General features: G+C 38.4%; 1 protein-coding gene across 1 annotated transcript in view; it reads left to right on the forward strand.

The window, feature by feature from the left end:
* The window catches only part of LOC100539960 (uncharacterized), a 193,068-nt gene extending 174,660 nt beyond the window's left edge, over positions 1-18,408 (forward strand). Inside the window, exons 24-26 of the mRNA XM_031552754.2 lie at positions 7,520-7,714; positions 17,227-17,365; positions 18,380-18,408. Coding sequence (XP_031408614.2) covers positions 7,520-7,714; positions 17,227-17,365; positions 18,380-18,408 — 363 coding nt within the window. The remainder of the gene's footprint in view (positions 1-7,519; positions 7,715-17,226; positions 17,366-18,379) is intronic.
* The last annotated feature ends 3,891 nt before the right edge of the window (positions 18,409-22,299 follow it).

Below are 22,299 nucleotides of genomic sequence, written 5' to 3' on the forward strand. Positions count from 1 at the left end.
AGAAGAATTTTTGCTATCTGGTTTCTTAACTTGAGCAGGGAAGAAGACATTGCTTAGAGGCTCTTGGTATGCTCAGAGAGCCCCAGGAGACAACCTGATCTTTCAAGTTTTCTGACAAGTTTTGCAGACCCAACTGGTTTGCATACCCCGTTGAAGGCTTATGCAAACTGCCCTGAACCTTTGACCCTTTATCTGCTTGTTACAGTGGGTTTCTGCATTTCCAGAAAAGCAATTACAATGTTTGCGATATCTAAAATATAAAACCCTAGTGCAGAAAGATGAAGGAGTAAGCTCTCAACAAGAAAATGCCTTTGCAACTGAGGTAGTTTTGGAGTAGGTTTGGCTCGCAGCTGGTGTTCTGGCCTTACGGTGGCAGAAGAAAAGAGTCTTGGGATGAGGATGAGTTAGAGTGAGAGGGGATTGCCAGTTTTGACTGCAAAGGAAGGCCAAGCTCCTTCCTTTAACTGAACTTTCTCTCTTTTTCATGCTCTTTTCCCCCTTCTTTTCTAAAATGAAACCAGCACTTATTTTACTGCCGTGACCCATCAAATTCTTACATAAATACTCCAGGCCGTTATACTGTACTGTCCTTGCTGTCTGGAATATGGTTGCAAAATTGTTTTCCTCCAGTTTTCTCTCCATGAGTTACCTCTGTAGTGATGTCTGCAAGAAAAAACAGTTAATTACTGGTGATTATGTTGAAAAACAGATAAGATTAGTTTGGGGCAGTTAAGAAAATAGCCATACAAGTGCACTAGTATAACTACTGCTTTGATCTTACCGTAGTTGTTATCTCCTTGTTCCTAGGGCAGCCCATTTCTACCTGTTTGTACAGCAGCTAGAGCAATGGGGTCACAGAGGGAGCAAGAGTCTCTGGATGTCTCTGAATTTGTCTCTGTTTGCTAATAATTAATATCTGCGTTCCTGTAGTCAGTATACTCATTAGAATTACTTAAAGATCAGAAGAAAAAGACGGAATTTCTAAGCAGGGGGCAATCACCTCTCATGGATTAGCATTTATGCTTTACCAAATGTGTTGAAGTTTGCTTCCTGCTTTCACCTTCTTCTTAGTCTGCTTCCATCTACTTAAAGAGAGAGCTGGGTCTGAGAAGGCAAATTAGGAAAATTGTTTTGATTCTTAGAAAAAGCTTAGAAAATTAGAAAAATTCCTAACAATTTTGCTACTGTTAGGAAAGTATTTAAAAAAAAAAAAAAGTTTAAAATCTGGATTTGATTAGGAATCCAACAAAATTTGCCCTGCACAAGAGCATGCTTCACACTGTGCTCTGCCTGACTCACACAAGGACGTCCAATCCTGCTGCCTTCACAGGAGGATATTTCCTGAAGCTGGAGAAGATGCAGCTAGAAGTAAGCTGTACTATGTATTTACATCATAAATTCTTAGCTGATTTGCTGCCCATGTTTTTCAGCTGTCAGAACCAGATCAGGCCATCTGAAATAAGTCACAGGTTTGTTAAAGAATTCTCATGCCCAGACCCACGTTGTCTTACACATTATGTTGGACATGGTGAGTGAAATCTGTAAATGCAGGCTTTTTTCTTTTAACTACCTTACTCTGAGTTTAATCTGTCCCAAACAGTAAAGGTTGAACATAAAATGTTCATTGCAAATATGTTAATTGACAAACTCAGCTCCTTTGTTTTTTGTTTACAGATTCTTTGTGAGCCACATTGTATTTCTACAGATCTGTCAGGGTGAGGTCTTTGTTTCACAAATTTTTTGCAGAATGTCTTCTCTGGGGAAATTTTATCCTGTAAGATGAACTGTAACGTCAGTCTATCTACTATTTGTTGTTTCTGGTGTATGTTTGGTCACCAAAGTCATATAGTATTTTTTTTCTGCTTTCTGACTGCATTACATTTGTAAACAGATGAGTAATGAATAACAAATGTTGATGAGCAGATAATGAATAACAGACACTCTTATTTACACAGATATGCCCTTGTATGCATTAAAATCTTGACTTCCATCAGGAAAATAGTTTTTCCTAAACACTCATCTATATAAAATCCTGTCTGTCTGAAGTTACTGAAGATGCTTTCTTAAGTAACTGATTCCAACATCCCTTATAAATTTGGGAAATGAGGCGTGGAGAGAGATTTCTCTTATCCATCTGAACCAAACCCATTCTGGGCTTGGAATACAGCAGGATTCTATAGAATAGTAAGGGAATGTATGTTATCCCCTTTCCTTAGGGCAAATCAATGGACAAAGGCACTGCTATATGCAAGGAAATGCAAGAAAGCTGTGGCCTTTAATTTTCACTCATCCTTTGCTCAGACAAAGCTTTTGCTGAATTGAGTATCAGTTTTCCTTGACTTAATACTTGAGATTACTTTTTTTTTTCTTCCAAATTTATTGCTGTTTGAACGAGTTTGTTTATGCATTTGTGTATTTTTCGTAGATGGCTCAAATGTGGAGACTTTAAACGATGTCAGATTTAGATCTGAAACAATGGGACGGTGAGCAGCGGACTGCATGAGCAATGGATGCACTGTGGCTAAAAAATATGTGAATGTTCTCTGTGATATCTCAACACAGGAGATCAAAACTGTCCCCTGGAAAAGATCTGCATTGCTGTTCATTTGGACGTATCCAGAAATGTGACACTATCACAGTTCGAAAACAACAACAGAAAAATTCCTCTGCTCTTTTCTAGTGTTATAATGCTAAGCAGCTTGCCATAAATCTATTCCACGATTTCTCCTCAGTCACTTACAAAGAGGTTATTCTCTGTATATGGTTATTTTCATCATTCAGTCTGCCCATGTCAGTTTATTAAATAAATCAGGGAAGACTGTTAACGGCAATGCTTCAGGCATTCATAATTTGACTGAAATAAACAATTCCCAGATACTATTGGTCCATTATGTTGGTCCATTATGTTCATAAATAGAAAGGTTTAGAAACAAGTTATCTATCTGCAGAGTTTACTACAGACAGTCGTAGGTGGGGATATCGCAGCGCACTTGCTTGGAAGGCTCTGTAGGCGGAAGGGTAAAGGACAGGCTGCTAGCAATGCACACATGCCTAGCATCAGCCCTTTGCCAGCAGGAGACTAAAGACCTTCATTAACCCAACACATTTGCACACTTCACTGTAGTCCCAGGCGTGAGAGCACACGCTATTGCCACACTAAAATCCGCTGTGTACCTATTAGCGTACAAGCACACGCATACGTTTATCTGTACATATAAGGATTAAATCTAGAGGGAACTAGTGGAACTGGTCATGACTTCTTCATGATGATATACTTTTTTGGCAGTTGTAATAACTCCAATAACTTCATTCCTTTCTACTTGTGCTTTATCCGTTTTGGGAATTTATTTGAACAGCGTTCATGTTCGCTTTGTTAAGTCCCCCATCCTTCCCGGGATGGCTTGGAATTTTTTTCCACTGGTACAACCAATTCAATGTAAAGTTCAGAGGCACTGAGGGTGTTTTTAGGCATTTGCATATGAACATGTATATAAAATAGTTGTTCTTTTCCCAGAGTTGTGAGGTTTTTAGCAAAAGTCGGCAATGGAGTTTGCAGTGTTTAAGGTTGCTGAGCTTCCCTCGAAGGCTGATGGTAGCCAGCTTTTGTTTTTTCAGTTGTAGATCTACGCTGGTCTAACAAAGATTGCCTCCAGGACAATAATTCCTGTATTTACAACCTTTACCACAGAAAATGCTCTTACCATGTTTATGAAAGTTATTTAAAGTGAATACAGCACCCTCGACTTTTGATGGTTGTTTTTTTCCCCCTATAATTTCATCACTTTTGCTCTTTTTCTTAAAGTTAGCAGCTTTTAACTTTTGCTAATTGTTTGTCATGCCGAGCTTGCAGTTCTGCCCATTCTCAGCTGGTTGGTTTGGTCTGTATTGTTCATTTTATGCCTTTTCTTTGAATGCTGCTTTCAAACATTTTTCACACATTTTGCAATGCACGAAGCTGGAAATGATTCACATTATATTGTTAATAATAATACTGGAAGCAGTTTAGAATCGGTACCAATTGTAGTAGTGTTTCAACACACAGAGATACATGTATCTCTCAAATTCTTAAGAATTTTTCTAATGATAAAGTCTTTTTTAAGACACTGACAGTCAGCGTTCCTCACATTCTTACTGTAGGTCAGTAAATCTGAGGAATTCTTTTTTCTTTTTTTTCTTTTTTCAATAGCTGTTGGACAATAGAAAACCTCTTTGTAACTTTATCGCTCTTGCCTGACATTTTCTGCACTGTGACCTTGGCTATATTAATATGAATTTGTTGTCTGTCACATGTGATGTATTACATGCGATGTAAACATACATTTATTAATGGATTGCTAATTAATATGTTAGTGTGTCCTACTTCATTAATGTTATTTCTATACACTTGGTACAGCACGATACAACAAAATGCATTTGTATTTATATCTACAAATACATTTTGGCTATGCACTGTAACTCCCAAAAGGTGATATAATTAACCTTTGTGTGAGGTGCGTGTTCCATTCCTCTAAAAGTCTTCGTATTTTTACGTCATAATGTACGTGAAAGTAGTGATTGAAATCATTGTTGTCAAGGAAAAATGTATTAAAATTATTAATAAGACTTCAACCCACATGAGACTTACTAAATCATCTGATCTGACCTAAATTTATGACCCTTCTTCCCAATTCTTTCTTTTGCATGCTTGCACAAAGACAGGAGGAATGAAAGAAACCAATACAATAGACCAGTGAAAACTGTATGTTTGCATTAAGGCTATGTAGCTTTTTGAGATAAATATTATAAGCAAATAAACTATAAGAGCATTCACATCAAACCTCATTTCAAGCTGAACTATTATAAAGCGATTAACAGCCTCACGCTCTTGCTTTAATTAAGTTATGTTGTGAAATATTCAGCATTTGAACCTGTTCCGGCCTGCCTCTTTTATCATTGAATTAACATCTTTAATGTGTTTTTTTTTTTGCTGAAAGACGAATTTCATTTAAGGATTACTGTACACTGCTCTGGCATTTTGTGGTTTCTTGTCAGCCCTTGTGAATCTAGATCATAGCGAACTTCAGTTCCTCTGACATGTCCTATATGCACAGTCTCTTGACTAGCCTGTCTCTGTGGATTTATTAACTCTCATTGTGTTCCTGTAGAAATGAATGGACATTTTTGATTAACTTAATGATAGAGATTTCAGATGACAGCAGAGTTTACTTTTGGAGCTTACTGCAGGTTATGTGGGCCACCGCAGCTCTCTAGAGACCTATCACTTCACAGAAACACATTGTGAAAGTTTCAAGGCAGCAGACATCTGCCTGCCAAATATTTTAGGACGATGCTACCAAGAGGGAATTTGAACAGTCCTTCAGACCCAGGGTGTCTAAATCCACTCAGTGTCACGGTGTATGCTCTTTCCTTTCCTGGGGTTGGCTTTTGGTCATTATATGCAGCTTCATATTGTAGAACTTGTCAGTTTTGGTGATGCTTTTTCATTCTAAGATGTCTGATGATCAGGCTGCCCTTTTAGGGAGCAGGGGGCTGTGCAAGCCAGTGGTGTTCTCTTAGTTAATCATATGAATATCCTTTGAGAGAGCTCCTGAGGGAGATCTTTGCCTTGGCAAAGAAAAGATTTACTCAGGAATAAAGGTTTGAGAAACTTGGAGTTGTCTTCCATGGTGAAGTCTTTTTTTCCCATTGCACAAGCTGTGGAGTGACTGTTCTTGACACTGCTTGTCTCTGCTCTGGCCAACACTTTCTGGAAGCTCACCCCAGCAGAAGCTGCCTTGCTGCTTTCATCAGAGCACTGGCCACTCTGACTCTTACGGAGCATGTGTGTATTCTCACTTTCATAACTCACCTAAAACCAATTCTCTCCTAAGGCAATTGCTCAGAGTAGCTGCCTGCATGTCAGGATTGTGGCACTGGTACCCAGTAATAGTGATGGGATCCCTCATAATCACAGAATCGTAGGTGTTGGAAGGGACCTCTTGTGTTCATCTAGTCCAATGCCTTAGCTAAAGCAGGTTCCCTACAGTGGGTTGTAAAGGAAAGCATCCCTGTGGGTTTTTAATATCTCTAGAGAAGGAGAATCCACCGTCTCACTAGGCCACCTGTTCCACAGCTCTGTAACTCCCTAACTTCATGTTCAGATAGAAGTTCCTGTTGTTGCAGTTTGTGTCCATTACACCTTGTTCTGCCACTGGGCACTGTTGAAAAGAACCTGGTCCCATCTGCTTGACTCCTGACCTTTATGTATTTAGAAGCATTGATAAGATCCCCCCCCCTCAGTTTTCTCCAGGATTAACAGTTTCTCTAAGAACAGATGAGGAAGTGTGAACTGGAGCACAAGCAAACTGAGCTAAACTCTAGTTTTTCTTAGTGGGAGAATAGAAATTGCATCTTGGGATTTTGGGATCTCTTGCAAGAATCTGAGCTTATTCTTTCAACAAAAAGGAAAACAAAAACAAAACAAAACAAAACAAAAAAAAAGAAAACTAAGCAGGATAAGGTTTTCATGCAGCTGTCTTAAGCTATAGTATTCCTATAGCTGGCTTCATAGGTGAGTTCTTTTTATCTCAACCAGCAAAAGACTTATTTCCTCTGCATTAAGTAGAAGTGATTAGGAAAAGCATGCTGGTGTACTGTGAGGATATAACTACATCTCACCAATCCCTTCCTACCCTAAACAGGAATGGCATCTCATGGGAAAAATGAGTTATGCAAAGGTCTTGCAAAAGTGAAGGGTTAAAACACTTGCACCCGAGTGGGAGTATAAAAAGTAATGCTTGTCATCATCAGCTCTAGTTAAGGATAAGAGGTGCTTAAACTGTGTGCTACATTGCAGCTGGAGTCTCAAGTTCTGCCCAGTCTGTGTGAAGAATTAACATGAAAATGTTTAAATGGAAGCTCTGGCTGACATGAGAAGGTACAAAAGCTACCAAGCAAATGCTTTTAGAGTGCAACAGGAAACTAGGTAACTGTGTCAATAAACTGCTTTCTACAACACACTGAAATGCACCTTATTTACTCTGCCTCATCTACAGTTCAGTGAGCAGCACAAGGTTATTTGAATACGATCCAGAGATCAGAGACTAAAAAGTGCTTGTGGGTGAAGGCGTAAGGGCTTCTCAGAGAGAGAGAAATACAAATACTCGTTCACAAAATTCTCAGTAAGCATTTTTATTTTTTTAATCAGCATTGCCATTTTATTGTTTAACCTACCCTGCTTGATCTCCCTACTTTTGGTTAATACGGGAGTCAATTACAGCTTCATCTGTGCAGAATTAACTTTATAGAATATACACCAGGGATTTGTCTATCTCCTCTATTTAGATCTATGTCATAAAAAATATGTAGTAGAGAACCGTGTGCAAGCACTGCATATGGTACAGGCTTTGCAGATTTATTGTAAAATCATTTTAAATCGGTTAAGCTCTTGCCAGAAGTTAATTAAATATGTTCCTTTGGTGGGGGGTGGGGGACTCTGTGTGTGCGTGTGTGTTTATGGGGGGGCCTTCTGTCTCACTAGGTGGCAGTCTATGATTACATCTGGAAGGACCATGGCAGCCACTCCGGTGTCTCCAGCTGTGACCTCCAGCCCCAGGATGCGATCTGCGACTCAAGAGGTACCACCGTTCACGTGTCGGTGTTCACTGTGCACCTCAGCGGCTTCCAGCAGCTCTACAGACACTTCCTCCGGCTGCCTGATGGGGCTATCGTTGAGGTAGGTCCATGCAGATGCCTTACGTGCAGATTTTGAAGGCAAAGACACGCGGTTGAGAAGTAGGTCAGGGTCAAAACAGGAAAACAGATCTGCCTGACCCTTCGTGCGTAGGAAGACAAACATCAGTGAGTTAACGCATGTACCGTGCAAAGTAAAAATTCAGTATAGTTTTCAGAGGAATTTGAAGGCAATTATGCTAGATATATATTGAAACTACACACAAATAATTTTATAAATATTATTGCTAAAATCCCCGTAGAGCCATTCTCTTCAGAAATTATAATATATAAATATATAATGTAATTACTGTGCACACTTACTATACAACTAGAGCTATAGGTATGGACATTCACTTAGTTTTTTCCTCAGATTCATAGAGCTGAAGCACATACATCATGACATAGTGCCATCTTGCAACTTTTAGACTGAATTCTGGGTGTTCTCATGTCTTTGGGATCGCTACAAGCAGCCTGTATACTAAAATGCATTCTAGAATACTATTAACAAAAGGTATTGTCCATTAGCTGTTTTGTAGGCTACGTTTTGTTCACTGCATTGACATTTAGTTCCAAGTGCTTAGAAGAGGCGCACTGCATTCTTGCCTTTGGTCTTGAATGGAGAGAACTTTAAAAAAAACACACTGATGTCTAAGAGAATGGGAATTAAAAAAATATTACCTTACCCACCCAGATATGAAGTAGAAGCATCATCACAGAGGTCTGCTTACCACAGAAAATGAGCACAAATAATGCTGAAATACAGTTTTCAGTTGCTCACTTCAAAATTGAAGGTTCAAACATGTCTTTCCAGAGTGAGGAAAGCATTGATTCTGCTCTTTGGTTAATGTTTCAGGGCTGTTTTCTTCATTTGAATGTTTTATTCTTAATGCCTTTGCCCTACTTGCCTTTTAAAAGAAAATTTAATTTAAAGGACACCGTCCTCAAGGAATAATTCTCTGCCCCGGGAAGCTGTGATTCACCAGAGTGAAGACACTAGAGTTTTAGAGCTAGCCAAAGAAAACAAGAGAAGGCATGTGGCCTACATAAAGCAGAAATTAATTAACACAAAGAAACTTGCAAATCCTGATCCATGCCTGAGTCTGTTACCAAAGCTCCTCTTACAAAGCATTGGCCAGAATTTTGTTTTGAGGTCAACAATGCAGCCCCATGTCTACTTCCCACCTGTTACAAGCAGTAGCTCTGTGTAGAATGCTTTTTTTTCCTAATTTGGTTTTCTCAGCTTTTTAGACATCAGGTTTCATTCACTTTCCAAAAGGTTGTGGTAGGAAGGGCTTTGAACACCGAGGAAATCTTAACTTGGTCTGCTGGTTCTGTTCATTACTCCTTTTTGTATTTCTGAGAGAGGGGAAATGCATTTCCGTAACATTTAATTTTGGCTTCCTGGGTGAGCTTCCCAGAGACTTCCAGCCTCTGAGCTGATGCTGATCAGCATCCACAAACTGAGCACTGCACAGTGTGAATGGCTTAAGCCACTCCTGCATAGTTTCCTGCAGCATATCACAAAAGTCCTTGTCCAAAATCAGTGTGGCTGTGTCTGATTTCAGTATAATGAAAAAAGTGCCTCTAAGTTAGGAGATCAGTGCATGCTTTGCTGCACCTTATTGGTAGGCCTAAATACATGTAAGAGATGTGTTAAATTTTAAAGGTCTCCCATCTTCCATGTTCCCTCAAAATCTCTGTGGGAAAAGTTCCGTTTTCTCTCTTGTACAAGACCAAGGGCCATAGCAAGGACAAAGTGAGAAAACTCTATTGTGGGTCTGTTGTGGGGCAGATGTACACAAGTTTTGCTGCTTGCTACTGTTGCACCTCAGGAACAAGGTTTTTTGTTTGTGTTTGTCTCTGCTGTGACTAGATAAGCAGTGGTGCTTAAGTGGGGTTAGAAAATCTGTTGGAAGCTAAAAAGTTGCACTGGAACACCAAGTATACCTTTTAAGTGTGTAAGAAATGAAGATTAAAAATGGTGTTTTGGGATAAGGAGTCCAATCTGCTGGTTTTTTTTTTTTTTTGTGCCCAACTCCTTCATGCATAAAAATCTTCATTCTAAAACTTTGCAGGTGGTCAGCTATTTGTTACCAATTTCTTTGTATTTATTTGCAGCACCATTAGGAGTACTCCCTTCCACAGATTTTCCTGTCTAATCCATTTGTGGGGCATAATATTATCCATTTTTATCCATTATTATAAAATTATCCATTTTCTGCCAGAAAGGGTACAACACCTCACAAGAAGAAGCGCATTCCCCTTTTGTTCTTCATTCCCCTCCTCACCCTGCCAGCAGCACTGTAGGAGGAAAGTTTCTTCCTCCACAGTGGCAAGGGCATAGATTGTCACCTGTTCTCTCTCTGCCTGATGAATGACAGCTGCCTTTCCTCTTTCTACATGATCAGCAAGCCTATTTCTTCCTAACAGAGATCAGATATTTGTGCAAAATACCCTCTTGGGACTGTAGGGACATAGCCTGTATCAACAGTTGTGGTTTGTGACAATAGTGACTTGACCTGCCTTTGCATATACATCTACCTCATCTGTAGATCTACAGAGTCCGCTGAGTACAAAAACCCCAACCAATTTCTGCTTCATTTTTTCTCTCTTTTATAATAAGTTATTGTACTATGGCATAACTGCAGGATATAATGAGTAGCTCCACAGTATCTAGAAATGGGGGTTGCATGAACTTTCTTCCGTAAAGCAGTCGTGCTTTTTATTACAGCAAGTAACTGGAGGTCAAAATGTAGTTATTTCAGTGTGAATTCTCGTTTGTTAATCTTTATTAAGACGTTCTGAAGACAGCAAAATGAAAAGGCATTGGCTTTTAAATTTCAATGACTTTCTGGAATTATACCTGAAAGACCTGTAACACCTCTTCTTAATTACTATACTGGGCCCTCATTAACTTAAACATTTTGGGACTAACATCCTTCCACCAGATGCACATTGCTTTGTGTCACTGCTGCATGATGGCTATTTGGTATTGGTAAGTCTACTTCAGAAACAGTGCATTCATTTTAATATTACGAGAACACTATGGGCAGAAAACAACACAGAAATGATAATAACTTCAACACCTAAGTGCAAATGTGGGCAATGTGAAAAGCATGAGCCATAATTTTTTAGCTTTCAACTGACTGAGGTGTTCATGCAGGCCAGTGAACTTGGAGTTATGAGGATGGCAGTACCTCTCATCAAGCTGTCTGGTATGAGAACATTATTTAAATCACTAGACCAAATTCTCCCTCAAATTCATGCGTCCAACTCCTAACAACATCTATCACAAAGTCTCAAACTGATCTTTCTGTATCTGCAGATACTCTTTGACAGACATAAAAGGAATTTTGAATAATTTTGTTTCAGTGCAAGGAATTAGTATAAGGCTGCTTGTTGGGAATTTACATTATAATCACAACTTGTTTTAACTAAAATGGAAGCTAGATTTTCTACTAGATCTAATTCAGAAAAGAACTTAAGTGTGAGCTTCACTTAAGCCAAGGAGCCAAAACTCACTCACTTAAATATTGCTCTCACTTTTTTACAGCATGCGAGGGCTGCTATGAAGAGCTATGTAAAGGAGTATACTTTGCAGGAAAAAAATGGCTATCTGTGCAATAACATCTTTAAAATATGTATGTTCTTCTGGGGATAGTATTCTCATTAAAGGTCTAACTTTGCTGGTATGTAACATATATAAATAAATTGTCGGGTATGAAAAGTCGTTTTATAGGTTTTGTATGCACAAGGCAAAAATAGCTGCTTTAAAAGGAACATTAAGTACAAGGTGACAAGTATAAATTGCCATAGAAATGTTAAATAAAAAGATTTTTTTTTGAAGTGTGCAGCATAAAAATTATAGAGGTTAAACATGTAAGTGCAGTCCTTTTATCAGAAGCATTGTAAAACTCAAAGAATTCCCATGCAATAAAACCCATTTTCTGTTTTACGTATAATATATTTCTCCTTTATAGTATTCAATTTAGATGTTGGCTAACCAAGAAATGACCTTCCCAAAATAAATCACTTTTCATGCTTTCCCTCATTCATTAAGGCTATAATATTGTAACATACAGGAAATTATTGAATTTTAGCATTTAAAATGTATTTGAAACCCATGCACAGAAAAGTTAATGATAGTGATAAGTGTTTGCTGTCTACATGGTGATAACATGAACTCAGTGATTTTTATCTCGACTTTTGCTGACTGGAGTTGATTTCTTATTAAAAGGTCAAAGATAAGTGACTTTAACTCAGCAAAAAATCAGTTTCTTATTATAGGCCTAGTAAAGCTCAGCATTGTAGAGAAACTTTTTGTATGGCATGATTTTATCTATCAGATAAATCTGCACAAATGTCAGGGATTCATCCAATTTAAACTTCCTGGACAAAAGAGTTCTGCTTTCCCTAATTACTTGAAAAGTACCTAGCAATAATAGGATAAGACAGCGTAGGTGACTAGCCAATTACTTAGTTTAAGCTATTTACATCAATCCACATGCTATAAATTATGTCTAAACTCTCTCGCATTTCTGGAAAAGTGAATAAAATCATATAAGTTTATTTTGAATACAAGATCAGATATGGTATGCTGAGTGACACTTAAAAAGAATGAAACAGTAACTGTAGCTTATTTTCTGAAGCAATCTTGACACTAATGCTAAATTACAGCTTGGAAACATCTAGCATTTTTACCTTTATGAGAAAAGGCTTTTTACATATTTAACGTAATTCTAGGGAAAATATACTGGAATTATGTATAAAGATATGTACACTGTAACCAAAGGGCATTTATATTCCCCAGTAGAATACTTACAACAATTTTATTGCCATTTGGTGTCATTTTCTAACAGATATAAAATACAGCCAGTAAACAAACTAGACTTTAGATTTAAGCTGACAGCTGTTCCTTCAGAAGCAATATTCTGATATTTAATCTTAAGAATACTGAATATTTTACAATTGTTTGAGCAAACTATACTTTTAGCATGTGAAGGACTGCGTGCTTTTATATACAGTTCTTGGATCTGATAATGACACTAAAAAACAACCTTAGAATAATCTACAGATTTGTCGCTCCCACATACTCCCTGGGCAAATCAACAAATTGCCTCATGTTTTATTCTTAATTCCACAAATTCTTTTTATATACGCAATGCTACTATGAATATTGAGGCCTATTTTTTTTCCTGTACGTGCATAAGCCATACAGTTGACTCCGATGGAGTTTATGCATGTATCGGAGCGCAGATTTTTCTGGCTCTAACTTCATTATGGGAATAAATTGGCCTAGTTGACCGCAAAATCCCCACACACTGTTTTCATAAGGAGTCTCACTGCAGCAGTCACTGAAGATTTATGGAGAAGAGAAGAAACGAGGATTGCTCCAGCTCAGTGACTGAACCTGATGTATTACCTATTGATGGCATCGTCATCAAATGGCTTCGTCATCTCAGCAGATCCTGCAGTAGGAGGAGGAAAGATCTGGCTTTTCCATATCGTACACTGAATAAACCAAGCTGGACTGTGAAGCATCTGTTTGTACGGAGAGACTGGTCAAAGGGAATCCTTTGGTGCCAATTGCTTCACATTTGTTGGTTTCAGCATCATCATGCCAAATCATTTGTGAAGACAGTCTGTTCACATTGAGTTAGTTTCCTGGAGATCCCTGTACAACTAGAAATTAGTGGCAAAGGTTTACATCAGGCTGTGGAGCAAGGGTGATTCCACCCATATAAGTGCATCATCTGTGCACATGTTCCTGGGCTGGATGGGCTTTGACATATGCTGCCTGGACAGCTCTGAGATCTACTCTTGTTCTCCTGAAACCGATTAATATTTTGTACCGCTGTTCAACAGGAGGATGATCACTACTGTTCTATATTAATGCTCACTGAAATTCAGTTGGGAATCATACATGGTGAAAGTCAGGAAAGGGATACTCACATTAGCATAGGCAATCAAATTAGTACGGCCTATAAATTTACAACCCTTCAGTTGAGAATCATGACTGCAGTGTTAATTCCTCTGCAGATAAGAAGTAAGCCAGATTGTTTTATGCTATCTTTTTCCAGTATATATTTCTCCTTTAATGATGTAGTTCAACTAAAGATAATCGGTTATGACATAAAACAGTTGTTCAGGTGTCCCTTTCCATCCCAATGGAAAGATGAGAACAGTGAAAAAAGTTTCTATCCTTTTCTTTTAAATTGATCCAATGCATCTTGCACATGACATGCCAGTTCTGTCCCAAAATGGACCCAGTCTGTTGTTGCATGCCTCTGTGCTGGCTAAGACAACCTATTGTGATGGATGAAAAGGATTCACAAACTTCATCTAATCTGAGAAGTTACTGATTTAGGTTAGAAGTTACTAATCTGAGAAGATGTGCTGTTTCGGGTTTTTTACCCTTTCAAGTGTAAGATTGAGTCATTTTCTCAGTGGTTTTTTGTTTGTTTGTTGTAGTAAATTGACTTTGACTATTAAACTGTAGTTTAATAGTTTATCAGCTACTGTCAAGAATATGCTACTTCATGCAGCAGGATGGAAGCACAGGAGGCAGCCATGGCCATTGCTCCCCTCTCCAGTTGTTTTCAAATCCCAGGTTTGATCTTCTCCACACTGCAGAAACCCACATAGCCGTAGGGAACAAGAGTCCTGTGTACCTGTGGTTGCAATTGTGGTCCAACAGAATGAGCAGGAGATCGATGGGACAGGTCCACCACTGGCTCTCAGCAGGATGCACAGGTTTTCAGATAACCAACAAATGACAGAAATACCTACACTGCAGTATCATTGCTTTATTCTGCGTAGGTATCTGCAATTTTAAATCATGCTGGCTTCTTTACCATTGGCAGAGAGCACAGAGTGAGGAGGAAGGGTTTGAGTACCTAGCTAATATACACACAGATATTGCATGAGCATGGATATTTACATCTGTGGGGCCTGGGGAGTTAGAGTTTCTTTTACTCAAAAATTCACACAAGAGATGAGAGCAACTCTGCCAAAACACATCCATTCTGTCTGAGCAAACACTCATGAGAAAAATGTCATATCACTGCAATTATGTTACATAGCAAACATTAGTGCTGATAATTAAAGGGTACATTCAAGATTCTATTTTGTATTTAAACTCTTTCCTTTCAGTTGCAGCACACTTTAACACGTAGATTTCCTGTATTTTCAGTGATTTTCTGATTGGCTTTAATCTGTGAAGGTACAGACGCCAATTACTGCAAAATGTGTTTTGTATTCTTAAATGCTTGTAATGTTTCATGTGATTTTAAAATGTAGTTTTACCCGAATCAGCAGTAAAATATCTGAAGTCAAAGGATAATTGCCAAAACAGCATTAACGTATTTTACCTGACTAAAAAATAACCTTTGAAAAAGTACCTTGCAGCTACACAGATCGACAAAATGCATCAATTATATTTTTGCTCACTTTATAATTACACTGCAGTGAGAGCATAGTGAACTTTCCTGCACAGTTGATTAACCATAAGGTTACTGCTATTAAGCCATTTTCAGAAACAACAACTTGCAACTGTAATTTAATAACAGAGCTCTGCACAACATCTGATCAAGTCTAAAAATCTGACATCCGTACAAGCTTCAATTTAAAGTACACAAGTGAATGGCAGCAAGCAAAGGGTTCCTTGTCACTTTGGTCAGGTATGCAGGGTGTAGGGATGATCACATTTGTAGGAAGGTTCCAACATCTGGGTAACTAGGACAAATTCTCCAGGATACTTTGATATTTTTGTAGTATTTTCTTAAATTATTGCAATTGGAAAAATACTGCTGTTTCTGTTGTTTCACTGGTGATACGTATCCCCTTTTTTCTCTTGTCTTCTTAACTTTGTATTTTGCAGAAACATTCTGTGAAGCACTGCCAGCTGCTGTATCTCTGGCTGACCTGTCCTACAGTTCATTTGTACTATAAAAGAAACACACTAGAACAGTCTAAACCTGGACAACCTCTTAATGGAACAAAATGATAGTAAAAATAAAGTGGGAGGTGTGCTGGTTAAGTGATACCTAGCTAAGAAGACAGAGCAGCCTATAATTAGTCCTATTGGTAGAATAAGGGGAAATGATTTCATACTGAAAGAGAGAAGATTTAGATTGGCTGTAAGAAATGAGTGTTTTACAATAAGGGTGATGAGGCATTGGAACAATTTGCTCAGTTATGTGGAGTATGCCCTATCCCTGGAGATACTCCAGGTCAGGCCAGACAGGATTCTGAGCAACCTGATATAGCTGTAGGTGCTCCTGTTCATTGCAGAGAAGTTGGACTAGATGACCTTTAAGGGTGTCTTCCAACTCAGGTGTTTCTATCATTCTATGATTAATGAAATTTGCTTTTCAATGTAGGATGCACAAATCTGCTCCCATGTTCAACCACAATTTTTTTATGCGAGCTGAGGATGTCTCCTACTTTCCCTGTATCACAGTTCCAGAGGTAACAGCACTTCTCAGCTTTCCAAGGTGTCAAACACAGAAATACAACAGCAACAAAAAAAAAATTGAGATTGTTTATCGGAGGGATAAGAAGTATATAAAAATGCAATAAAAATGAGAGATTACTCCTGTACATAAAACAGTGCTTGTGTTATTACAGCTGTGTTAAAGCAGGTTGAAAACGGCAAAATTCATTTAAAAATTACTGTGCTACTGGAGTGATCTGCTCTTTTCCATGGTAGAATTTGAGTAATAATAACAGATAGAGCTGAGGATCTACTACTTCTCAGCATTGGAATTTGATTTATTCTTAGGTTCATTTGAGCAAAACCTCTCTTCCTTGGGCACTCCAGAAAAAGAAGAGGAGCAGAGCCAGGGCACTCTTGTGCAAAATGCCACCCACACGACACAAGCTGGGGATCTGACATCTGATGTGGTAACTGCAAGCAGGCTGAGCTGGAGCTGAGGCAGTGTCTTGGCTTTATAACCAGTTTCCAGCTCTGTAACACATCATCTCCTCCTCATGGCCACACTATTTTGTTTTTGTTTTTTTTCTTTGAAGGTCTATTCTTCATTCATTAAAATCTTATCCATGTGTCAAGAACATCATAAGAAGAAATTATTAAAAGCAGTGGGCATAAAGATCCTCATTCTGTTGTTTTACTAAAGTGCTTAGAGTCTGAGAAAAATTAGGTGAATTCACATTTCACATGTGTTTAAATTGCTAATCTCATGGCTGTATCTGTATTAGTGAATACATTTGTAGTAACATTTACTTTATAATATTTTGGCAGAGCTGTTATAAAAATTGTTATCAGGCTTAGGAGTGGAACTGAACCATGAAAGCTAAATTGTAAGCTGCTGTAAAGCTGGGTTATTAGTATGACAGAATAAGATTTCACACACACAGGAACTTCTAAGCTGCAATATTTTGAGAGCAAGAAGAGAGGGGTGGGGAAGTGTGATCAAAATCATCTCTGTTCGTTCTGATACTTCACTGAATGCGCCATATTAATGTGTTGGTTTTGTCTGTTCTGTTTTTCAGGCATTTGGTGATATTCCTGGAGTGAGTCTTTTGGGTAATGAAGTGAGCACAGCCCAGGAGCATGTAAGCAAAACAGACAGTGTGCTGCATACATCTTCACGCATCAAGCTGAGGGAGAGGAAAAAGAGTACAGCTAAAGGTATTATTCTCAATTTTTGTACCTAGCTGAAAAATAGTACTGATACCTAAATACAAAACTATGAAATACACAAGAAGCAAGCCATTAGAAAAGATAGTTTCTCTTGGAAACATTAGGGTACACTTAGTTAGGAGGAAGTTTCACAGCAGCATTTTCCATTAGGCCTCCCTCCTTGTGTGGTATCATATGTCTGTCACTAAAGTCCTGGAAGCCTGAGGAGTTGCCATTCCTTACCCAAACCCAATTGCAATTTCCTCTTTGAACCTCGGTACAACAGTAACGCAATCCAGAGCAAATGTCTGGAGCAAGGGCCAGCACTGCAAGTACGCTGCAAACGTGCATAAATAAGAAAGATGTAGACATGGCACTGAGGGACATGGGTTAGTGGTCATAGTGGTGATGGGTGGATGGTTGGACTAGATGACCTTAGAGGTTTCTTCCAACCTTAATGGTTTTGTGATTCTAAAGCATGTGCTGCAATGGTCCCCATCTCTTAGACTTGCACTTCATTTTGCATCCTGTGCTGAGAAGCACTGATCCTTTCCAGTGTCTACACAGGTTTGTGTAAACTGGAGATTGCCCACATATCAAATTGTCAAGTGAAGTTGCTACTGATAAAAGTGTTAGTTTACAGGGAATTGTGGAACACACTCAGCATCCCTAGATGTTACTGTTAATGCAAGATACACCTTTCCTCTCATTTCTTTTGCATGGTCTCAGTGAAGGCATGGATAGTACTGAGTTCTATCATTGCAAGCTTTCTAATGCTTTCTCAGGAGCAAAGTTTGGCTGAAAGCACATAGCTACTTTTAAATCCATGCTAATCTTGTCTGCTGATAGAGAAACTTTGGAAAGTTCATATAAGGCACAGTTTTTCAAAGTAAAATGGGCAAATTTACTTTGTGGGCTCTTGTTCATGCACCACTCTTGTTGGGGTAATTATGACCCATGTATTTATATCATGCCTTTCTCCACAATTTTTATTTATTTATTTGTTTATTTTGTAATCATCAGGAAATCCCATTACCTCTGACATGAAATAATTCCTGGAAGACTGTGTAGTCCACTAAAGTTGTTTACGACATCGTTCACATCCATGGCACAATTACCGTCTGACAGGATTTACAGTTCTGATGTCCATACCTCTCTGCATACAGCATTATCCTGCAGATGCATGGTTCGTTGCCCTGCTATGGCTTCAACAAACATTTCAATGTGAGGAGCTCACTGAAGCAGATCTGATGTATAATTATTACGTGTGTGTTTTTTCCTTCCAAATAATGTGATTTTTCAGGTTTTCTTGTACCTGCCTGCCCTTTGGATTTGGGGAGAATATTGCTGATTTATCATTCATTTCATGAATCAAATGGTCAGTGTTTTCAGTAATCGTTCAAAGCACAACAAGTAATTGCAAGGATGCAAAGATGCCCAGAAAAAGAACAATGATGGCATAATGCCACAAAAAAACACCAGTTCTGAAGCCAAGTCCCAACAGGCTGCAAAATTTACATGATCCCAGAGGAGATCAGCTTGCTAGGGTCCTAATGTTGCACAAACCTCCTTCTCTGGGAGCTACAGCATCTGAAAACAACTGGAGATTATCCTTCTGCTTTCTCACTAGTACTGAAGTATTGCTCATTAGTTTGAACCAGTTAGTGCCTAGTCTCTTTGGCTTCATACAAATGCATAAGAAATGAAATCCATGCCCCAAAGGCAAGGATGCGTAAGATAGCAGAAGGAGAAGGTGGGAAGGTAAATAGAAGTAAGAAAAGTGAAATCCTTCTTCCAAGGTCATGAAAGTCAGCAGCAAATGCAGAAATAGAGGGCAGGCTGTCAGTGCTCTGACTCTTGGTCTTCTCTGTGCTAGAATCCTTTTTTTTTCTTGGAAATGCAGACAGAAAAGAGACTTATCTTCCTGCAGTTTTGAATCATTCGCGTACAACGCTTATTCAGTTAACAGCACATCGGTGACATTTTTCTAAAAAGTATGCTTTTCTGATGTGCTTTTCTCAGACTGGTAAGTTAAAACTTTTTACAGATGCAATTGCCTCTATAAGATCTTGCCAGGTGCCTTAAACACTGTTGATTAATTTAGATATGTAAACCTGTGATTTATGTCCCCCCAAATTATCATTAAATTACACTACACTGCAACCTGTAAATTTAAATGTCAATTCTGAAAGTAGTTTATCTTTGGGTTTGAAATATAATGATATCGTTTCCATTTTTTTCTTCTTCTAATTGGTTTGTGTGCAGAAGTGTGTGTTTGTATATGTAATATCAGGACAGGAGTGGTGTTAAAAATCTTCTGAGTATCTATAAGCAGTGATGTAATTTTGGTGATTTCTCTTGGATCAGATATCACGAGGATAGCTACTCTCCGCCATTGCAGAAATAAAATTGTCTTCTTAATTTTTGCTTTGCCTTTTGGCATTTTAAACTGCTGTATATGATTTAGAAAAAGAAGCTAACTGAAGAGAAGCTGCCCAATCCCAGAATTTTTCTGGGATTCTGTGGAATCTTTCTACCTAAGTGGAGTTACACTATTGCCCCAGCATCTGATGAGTGACACAAACAATCTGGCAGAGGTCACGAGGATTGCTTGTGTACATAGCTGTCCTCTGCTATGAGTTGACCTCCTTCTTTACAACCTCCTTCTGCTTACGCGGAATGGTACCAAGATGATGAACAACTGTAGGCAGCTTCTTGGCCTTAGTTTTGTATTAGAATGTGACTGAATTTTATAATAAAAATCCCTTTGGGCATTAGTATATACTAGTTTGTCCACACTGAATTAAGATATTAAGATATTCCAGTTTGGATCTTTAAAAGTTTTACTTTGTTAGAGGTATTATGCCAGTATATCTAGACAGTAGAAGTCAAATGGCTGGAGCCAGGCTCTTCTTGTTGGTGCCCAGTGAAAGAAGAAGGGGCACTGGGCACAAAATGGAACAAAGGAAGTTCCACATGAACATAAGAAATAATTTCTTTACTGCAAGGATGACAGAGCACTGGATCAGGATCTGCAGCTACAACCACATGTAGCTGGGGTTTGGACTGGATGGTCTCTTTTCCAGCCTCTATAGTTCTGTGATTCTTGACTCTGTGATTTAATGTGGTAAAAAGACTGACTACCTGTGGAAGCAGATCACCACACCTTCAGTTCCAATAGCTATTTATTTTTTTTAACAAATGTGGATCTGGACTCAAATCTCTATTCAGCCTGAAGGACTTGATCCACCATTTTTATCACCTCAGTTATGTTGCCATGTTTCCATTGAATTTCATCTGATCTGGAATGTATAATTCTGCAACAGTACCAATTCTTGACAGACAAATTTAAAGTGGGCTTAAATATTACATCTTTTTTTTCTCTGAAAATGTAGCATCCTACCTATTAATTTTGATTACTGACATTCAGTGTTCCCATAGTCGTTGGTCAGTATATATTTGGTGGTATTTGGCTTTGAAATTGTTTTCTAAAGTGCTCTTACCAGCACCATCATCCATAATGCTCATTTATAGTTGGATAGTAATTACCTGCCTATGCAGTGTTCCTTTACAACAATTTTCTCCCGTGTAGCTATATATATGTAGTCATTACTGAAAAGTGTAAATAAAGAATCCTTTTAGTGGTGTAGTTTCCCTAGGTACCTACTGTGCTCTTATTATCTAAAACATACTCCCCATCTGTAGTTCTGTTCTATTAAAGGATAAAGACATAAGTATGAATTAAAAATTAAAATGCTTGTTGTAGATTGGAGAGCAAGGTCTATTAGAATATATCTGGCGCTAGGCTCAGTGCAATAGATAGATTACACTAAGCACCAGTTAAGCAAGGAGATGAAAAATGAGTGATTTTCATCATTCAGTTAAATATAGTGCTAAGTGGTATGTGCTAGCATTAAAAGCAAATTACTTAGCACTTCACCAATCACAGCATGAGAGCATTCCATTGGAAGCAGTATTTCCAGTGATGCTCAGTCCTCAGTTTTATTAAATAAATCAGCTGTTAATGCTTAAGGAAGCAGTCGAAGATGTATTGCTATGATAATGAAAAGATTGGAAATGTAAAAATAAAGAGAAACAGTACCTCATTTTAATTAAATGCCTTATGGAAACCTGCCTCTCTCTTAACAACAAAAGCCCAAAGTGCTTATAGATATGTAATATTTACATTTCCTCTACCTTGTTCAGGTCTTTCTGTCTTACTAATGAATGTGACCTTTCCTTTTTTTTCTTTTTTTTTTTTCCTTTCTCTATAATGACATCTTTTTTTCTCATAAATCTGCCACCATGTCACCGAACACTTTGATGAGCTTTTCTGATCCCCTCTTATATCTCCTTGATAGGATGTTATTAACATCCAGGAATCTAGAGATGAGCAGCTTGATCTTCAGCACAGGTATTTTATGGTCGCTCAGTTAAAGAAAGATGACAGAGATCTGAGAATTACTCCTTCAGAGGTGTTGGCACAGAGAGCGACCTTTATATCACATGGCATTATTATTTCCTCTACAGCTATGGGCATTAGGAAATGCTTGGTAGATGCTGTGGGGAATTGGCTCTTGTGAAGCATCTGCTACCAAAATGTGTAGAAGCTGTGAACAATCACGAACATTTCTAAGTTACAGACCATCCCTAATCCCCAAACTGCATCCAATCTGATGAACTCACCTGGTACGAGACACACAGCAAGGGTCCTGGGGACAACACAAGCAGGAGTTGAGCCAGGGTCTGACCCACAGCTCTTCAAAAGTCATCGTTAAAAGGACAATTTGGTCAAGGGAAGAAGGATAATGAAGATTATAGGACAATCAGATTAATTGTAGGGATAAGCTAGATACAGTTTACCTATTTTTAATATAAAAGTTACCTGGAGATGTGCTGAGTTTTCTTCAGGCCCTACATTTCTGGAGTTCTAAGGTCTGGTC

The sequence above is a fragment of the Meleagris gallopavo genome, chromosome 3 (genome assembly GCF_905368555.1).
Source record: "Meleagris gallopavo chromosome 3, MGAL_WU_HG_1.1, whole genome shotgun sequence".
In the NCBI taxonomy this organism is placed as follows: domain Eukaryota; kingdom Metazoa; phylum Chordata; class Aves; order Galliformes; family Phasianidae; genus Meleagris; species Meleagris gallopavo.